General features: G+C 56.2%; 1 protein-coding gene across 1 annotated transcript; it reads left to right on the top strand.

Moving 5' to 3' along the window:
• The first annotated feature begins 2847 nt into the window (after positions 1-2847).
• LOC115250419 (transcriptional repressor scratch 1-like) lies at positions 2848-6752 on the top strand. The gene is made up of 2 exons (XM_029838938.1): positions 2848-3616; positions 6023-6752. The coding sequence occupies exons 1-2, from the start codon at positions 3502-3504 to the stop codon at positions 6739-6741; spliced, it is 834 nt and encodes a 277-aa protein (XP_029694798.1). The 5' UTR covers positions 2848-3501; the 3' UTR covers positions 6742-6752.
• Positions 6753-6995: the final 243 nt, after the last annotated feature.

Below are 6995 nucleotides of genomic sequence, written 5' to 3'. Positions count from 1 at the left end.
CATCATTTCCAGTGTTGTTGTTTCTAACCTGAATTGAGGCTTTTGAAATGCTCGACAGCCGAGGGTAGAAATGGGGGGGGGGGGGGGGGGGGCTGTTGCTGGGGGGCTGTTGCTGGGGGCTGTTGCTGGGGGGCTGTTGCTGCGTTGGGTTCCTCTTTTGGAATTATCACCATACTGAACTATCGGTGTTAGCGTTAGCATTAGCTTTCGGGGTGATTTTTAGGTGTTTTGTTGGAAGGACACATAATTAAAACAGTTGACTGACGAGCTCTTTGTCTCATCCACTGATTCTACGACATTATAACTTTTCTGATGCCTGCTTGTTCCCGTGGTAACGACACATCGGCTCAGGTGTAAATATCTGTCCAGTCCCGGGACAAACAGAAGCTTCTGAGGTCCCATTTGAAACCTGTTTCCTTTCTTTCTGTCATTTTTCTCCCCCCACCCCCCCAAATCATGTGTCTCTTTATCAGTTGCGACAACGCGGGATGGGTCTGTCCGAGGCGGGAACGATTTTTTTTGGCTCTTATTTCTGCATTGAGGAGGATCAGAGTCGCTGGTTATCAGGTCATTTGTTACCCTGCCAGCTCGCCACTCAGCTGTCGGAGGAAATGCAATCTCTCCTGATTCACACAATTACCCCCAGATAGAAAGAGAAAAATGAGGGGGGGGGTCTCAAAGCGGAAGCGTGGGTCAGGGAGAGTTTAGGTGGGAAAGAAATGCAGGTTTGGACGGAGAGAAGAATCAGAAAAAAAGGTTTATTTTCACGACAATATGGAGGTTTGGCCGCACTTCTCACCCCCTCAAGCATCAACTACTGCTGCACGTGCTCGTCGCACGCTTCAGCGCCACCTACCTGGATCCAGCTGCAGGTGCGGCCGTGCTCGGAGCACGTTTGTGTGTGTGTGTGTGTGTGTGTGTTGACCTCCCGCTGAGAGGAAACTGACCCTAAACCGTCAACAAGGCCAACCATCGGCGCTGCTACGCGTTTACAGGGTTAAATCACAGCTGAATCAGCTGGAAGAGGCAGCGTGTGATCGTGGAGTGGTGTGTGATAACGTCTGCGTGCGTGTGTGTTCATAGTTGGAGCAGCTGTCTGATGAACCCGGGCTCTCACACATGTACACAGACCAGCTCCGTGTTCATGGCACTACACGTGTGGGTCTGACACGGAGCCCCGGGAGCCACAGATCATCGCATCCATCAGAGCAGCCGCATTCTGGAAACGGCGTCCTCTGAGAGGCGCCGTCGCCACCGTGTGAGCGTGGCGCCACAGCCCCCAGAGCGCTCCGCTCTCGGCCGTGGAGGCTCTATCTTTGGACATCACGCTCACATCCTCGGCGTGATGGTGACGAAAACCGTCGCCGCGGCAGCTTGAATGCCGAATCTGCTCTGTCACCAGTTCAAATTCATTAATTTGTGCATTTTAAAATAGGAACGAGCAGGAGCGAGCAGGAAGGAGCAGGAACGAGCAGTCTCCTCCACTCTGGGACGCTATTTTTGGTCGTCTTTGTTTGAGAAGAATGTCTGTTTCTGTCCATATGCGCCTGTTAGCGAGGCGGTCAAATCTGTTGTTGATGACGCTTCAGTCCACTGGCTGTTGCTGGAGAGGCTGTATGTTGTATGTGAATGAATGTGTGCGTGTGTGTGTGTGTGTGTGTGTGTGTGTGTGTGTGTGTGTAATTGGACCTCCCTGAGCCAGTCTCCAGGTGACTGAACTCATCTGCTCTTCCTCTGATTAAGGACAGCAGATGGGCCGGTATGGCAACACACACACGCACACACACACACACACACACACACACACACGCACGCACAGCACATGTATACCATACTGTGCACACATACTGCAACAATATTCTTACTTAGATACAAGCGCATTCACACAACTGGGGATCTTGTTACTGTAAAACTGTAACTGTAACAGGCCTCGTCACCGATGTGCACTGAATTGTGGGTAATAAATTGTCATCTGCGTCCATATATATTTTTATTTCCACAGTTTAAAGTCTCAGTATCAGGGTTTAAAAGGCAAAAAAGAGTTGCTCAGGGGGTTTTGGGCCTCATCCCACGACCAGACCTTTCAGCATCTGTGCCAACAACCATCAGTTGCCCTGCCCCCCCCCACTGCAGGATTCAAGTCGGGGTCATTTCATGAGGCAGATCGTGCACGTTTAAGTGGAAATCAGTGTGTGCAGACCTATGGTTGCATCAAAGGTAGCTAGCTTTGTCCTGACGTCATCTCCTGAGCAGAAACAATCCTCCATCTCCCACTAAAACTTATCAATGAACCTGGCGTGACCCTGGAGCAAATATGGCTCTGCTCTCATTAATCCAGCTCTCAATGTGAAACAGTCCATTTGGTCCGCATCCATTTGCCTTCAGGGCCACATTAATGATAATTACAAGACTCAGATCTGGATGGGAAACACACACAGGTGGAATACTTACGCGAGGCAAAAGCCTGAGAACGAAAAGGAAATCTGGGCGAGCATAAATGACGTTTACGGTGCAGAAAAATAAAATCAATTAGCGGCGGAAAAGGGAGGCGCGCCCTCGCGCGTGCACGGGCCGCTCAAACCCGGGGAAGAGGAGAATGAAAGACAGGAGAAGAAAAGAGAAAGGAGGTGATAACAGCTTCAATAAATCATCCAGACCAGTCGCCGCTCCCCGGGGATGTGGGATGGATTAAATTAAGCACTCTCTCTACCCATCTCTCCCTCTCTACCCATCTCTCTCTCTCTCTCTTCCACCCCCCCCCACCACCCCTCCATATAAATGCCATCAGCTGATCGCGAGACGGCACACTCGCGGGAACAGCTCGAGGAAGCTGCAGAGAAAGAGAGAGAGAGAGAGAGAGAGAGAGAGAGAGAGAGATTGAGAGCGAGCGAGCGAGCGAGCAAGAGAGAGAGAGGGGGGGCGCTGTTGATGCATTCGGCCGCGGGGGGTCTTTTCTTTTACGGACCTGAGCAAGTTGGAAATAAAGGATCATTTCTGAAGGACGGACGTATATTTTTCTTTCTTTTTAAAAAAAAAGCGAGCCCCCCCCCTAAATATCCCCTCACTTGTGTTTTCTTTGCACCGTCCTCCTCTGTCTCTTCTCCGGGGGGAGGAGAGGGAGCCTCTCGTCGCCTCTGGTCTGCGCTGCTTGTTGCGCGGAGACACGGAGGAGGTCCAGGAGGGAGCTGTCCGGTGCTGAACTTGCATTTCTCCTCCGCTTCCACACGAGGACTAAAAGCAGGGACACGCGGGGGGGACACGCGGGGGGACACGCGGGGGGACACGAATCCCCGACGACATTGATCGCCTTCAACTCTTCCACGGATCCATCCGAGGCTCCTGAACCCGGAGAGCGCCTCGCTCCCGGTGGGTCCGTCCGTCCTGTTGGGTGCGGAACGGGGCGAGTCAGCACGCTGGCCAGGCCGCCGGCGATCGGCTGCGTTTGCGAGCGCGTGTCGCTGTGTTTGTGACAGTGTTTGTGTGTGAGTGTGTCCGTGCACCATGCCGAGGTCTTTTTTAGTGAAAAAGGTGAAGCTCGATGAGTTCTCCGCCGGGGCGGACATGGAGAACGCCTACCGGCACCGGGCAGACCTCAGCCTGCGGCTCCATGACAAAGGTAGGTCATCCCGCACGCGCATGCGGCACTAACAGGTGGCTCAGGCGACACGCGGACGGGTTCCGTGGACGGGATTCCCTCGCTGAGGTCACTCTTGAAAACGGACGCGCAACGTGTGCGTTGTTTTCATCCGTCGCGGTGCGTCAGCGGCGCGTTTGGCGCCTGTCGCGGCTGATGCACGAGCTGAACGGGCTGAATAAGTAGCCTCGCGGTGATCACAGCGCACGGCCGCCGCGCGCTGCTCATAAAAGCTTCAAATCTGCGCACTAAGCAGTCCTGCGCGACGCGAGCGGCTCCACTTTTAAAAGACCGCAAGAGGGACGCAAAGGAAGCCTGATGGAGTGCTATAACCACCACAGTCTGCTCAGCTACCGTGCTCCCCCCCCCATCCGGGTGGGGGGTGGGATGGGGGTGGGGGGGGGGGGCTCTTGATTTTGAGATCCTTTGCGGGAGTGGAGGTGCAGGCGGAGCACAAAGGTCACCGGAGAAATCAGCCGGTTACATCAGTCCGCGGGCATGTTTTCTTCTTCTTCTTCTCCCAAATACCCCAAACCAGGAGTGGAGTTGGGGCAAAGGGGAGGATGGCGCCCGCGAGGAGCTAAGTTCTCTGTTAGAAACAGTCCCAGTTGCCACTTGGCTGGACAAATAAGCCCTTTCCCCTTCTGATCTCTCCCCGCGGGTCACCGGGAACGTGGCTTCGGTCTCTCTTCCCTGACTTTTTATTTTAGGCGCGCTCGACTTCCACCTCTGGCCCGCTGTGAGGCCACGTGACACATCTGGAAAAAAACTCTGCCGCACATGTTGCGGGAGGAACACCTGCTTCCTCGGTGTAACCGCCGCCTGTCGCCGACGCGGCGTTGCGCGCATTCGACGCGCGTTCTAAACTCGTAAAGAAGAAAACAAGCTCGATTTCTGACGTTAACGAGCCGTGCGCGGTCTGACACGTGATCTCCGCATCAGCCCGTCCCGGCAACCTTTTCCCTCCCCATCCCCAGCGCCCCGGCGGAGGCTTTACCCACAGCAGCCTCCCCGCTCCTGGAATAATTTATGGGTCCGTGCCACCCGTGTTACTGTGCGTCGTGCGTGACGGCGGCGTATATTCAGCTGGGACCCGGCTGCAGATGTGTAGCGGCTGTTATCATATGTAGACAGATAGGCGGTGTCATGTCTGGCCCGCTGCTGCTGCATCTTATTCCGAACTGCTGGGGAAGATAAGATGAATGATAACGGCACGGATTTCACCCCCCGAGGCTTCATTTTGGAGCATATATGATCCATACGGTCCCCAGATTTAATGATCCCTGAAAACAAACTGACTTATTCTTTAAATGCCACAGGAACGCGTGAAACCGCCTCTTCAGAGAGGTGAGGAGCGGCTCCCGTGATGGATTCGCTCTTCATCAGCTATGCGGACGCGTGCAGGAGCTGGAAAACACGCAGCTGAGCCTCCCGGTGCAGCGACCTGAACGGATCAGAGGAGCCTGCTCCTTCTTCACGCTTTAATCAACTTCTCTGGAGTCCGGGCGCGGCCCGTGCGCGTGCGTCTCCCGCTGAGGGAGCGTCTCCGCCGCAGCCTTCCAGGAATCGAGTCGCTCTCTGGACGCGCACTTGTCTTGCACGGGGTGACTGACTCGGGGCGGATAACTGCCGCGACGCTTCTGCTCTGACAACTGGCAGCTCATTAGAACGCGCGCAGAACGCGCGCGCCAGCAGCGAGCGCGCACGTTGTCTGGGTTGCGGGCCGCTGTTTCCATCCGTCCTGCCTGCCTCGCCGCGGAGCTGCGTCCCATCCCACACGCGCAGTTAAGACCAAGTTAGCGGCTGACTGATCCCGCTGTTTGGAATATTTATGTTAAGAGATAAATCCACTGGAGAGGGATGGAGAAGCGGGGAAAAACAGCCCGCGCGCATCCTCGGAGAGCCGTTTATCCGCGCAGCTGTTAACAGCGTCGCGTAAGCGCTTCCGTGATGTTTAATGCTTGTCCGCCTGCTGAATTCCCGCTCTTATTGTCAGACTGAAGACTTCCTGATTTCTTGCTCCGGCCCTGCCGTCCTCATCGATCCGCAGACGCTGTCAGACGGCTCCCCTGTTGCGGGGGGAGAGGACGCGCGTGGTGTTCTCAGGCTGCTGGAGGCGGCCAGCAGCCATTCGGACCCGCTCCCTGGCTGTGGGGTCTTTTAATCATCAGATATGTCGTCTTGCTGGAGATTGGGCTGACTTGGGCGGGAAGGAGGTTGTTGCACACGGGTGCAACACGTGGGGGGTTCCCAGTGTGGCCCCGGGTCAGAGGTGACACCAGCCCGGTTCTGTGCGAGGCTGCTGCTTTAGTAGCGACGCGTGTTGTTGTGCTGCTCCGCTCCACTTTTGTGCATCCTCCCCTCACACCTGTTGTGTTCCCCTCGCAGCCGCTTACATCAGCGATTACATCAGCCCGGTGGCGTACGACGCCGAGAGCGACGGCGGCATCAAGGTGCCATCGCCCGACCCCCTCTACGACGGCATCCACAGCGACTACGGCGCCCCCGACTCGGAGTCCCCCGACAGCCCCGGCTCGGAGATCGCCGACGGCTACATCAACGGCGACACGGCGGTGAGCGAGGGCTACACGGTCGACGCCTTCTTCATCACCGACGGGCGCTCCAGGAGGAAAGCCCTCAGCAGCCCCCGCGCCGCCCAGAGGCACACCTGCAACGAGTGCGGCAAAACCTACGCCACGTCTTCCAACCTGAGCCGGCACAAACAGACGCACCGCTCGCTGGACAGCAAGCTGGCCAAGAAGTGCCCCACCTGCGGGAAGGTGTACGTGTCCATGCCCGCCATGGCCATGCACCTGCTGACCCACGACCTCAAGCACAAGTGCGACGTGTGCGGCAAGGCGTTCAGCCGGCCGTGGCTGCTGCAGGGCCACATGCGCTCGCACACGGGCGAGAAGCCGTTCGGCTGCGCCCACTGCGGCAAGGCCTTCGCCGACCGCTCGAACCTGCGCGCCCACATGCAGACGCACTCGGCCTTCAAACACTTCAAGTGTAAACGCTGCAACAAGACCTTCGCTCTCAAGAGCTACCTGAACAAGCACTACGAGTCGGCCTGCTTCAAAAGCCCCTTTTCCCCTCTGGATGCATGACCCCCCCCCTCCACCCCTCCACCCCCCCGCAGAGCAACACAACAAACTGAACACATAAGATCCCATTTCCCTTAAAAGATGTAGACACAAACAATCTATTTTTGCTCAACAACCTGCCCCCCCCCCCCCCCCCACGCGCCTCCCACCCGCTCCTCCCTCGATGCCTACGCGTGTGGCGATGAGGCCGATGAAGATGATGAAGATGATGAAGATAGCACAACTGGGTTTTGTTTGTTTGCTTTTCTTCTCCTTGA

The sequence above is a fragment of the Takifugu rubripes genome, chromosome 7 (assembly GCF_901000725.2).
Source record: "Takifugu rubripes chromosome 7, fTakRub1.2, whole genome shotgun sequence".
NCBI classification, from domain to species: domain Eukaryota; kingdom Metazoa; phylum Chordata; class Actinopteri; order Tetraodontiformes; family Tetraodontidae; genus Takifugu; species Takifugu rubripes.
This window is presented reverse-complemented; position numbering and strand designations above follow the sequence as displayed.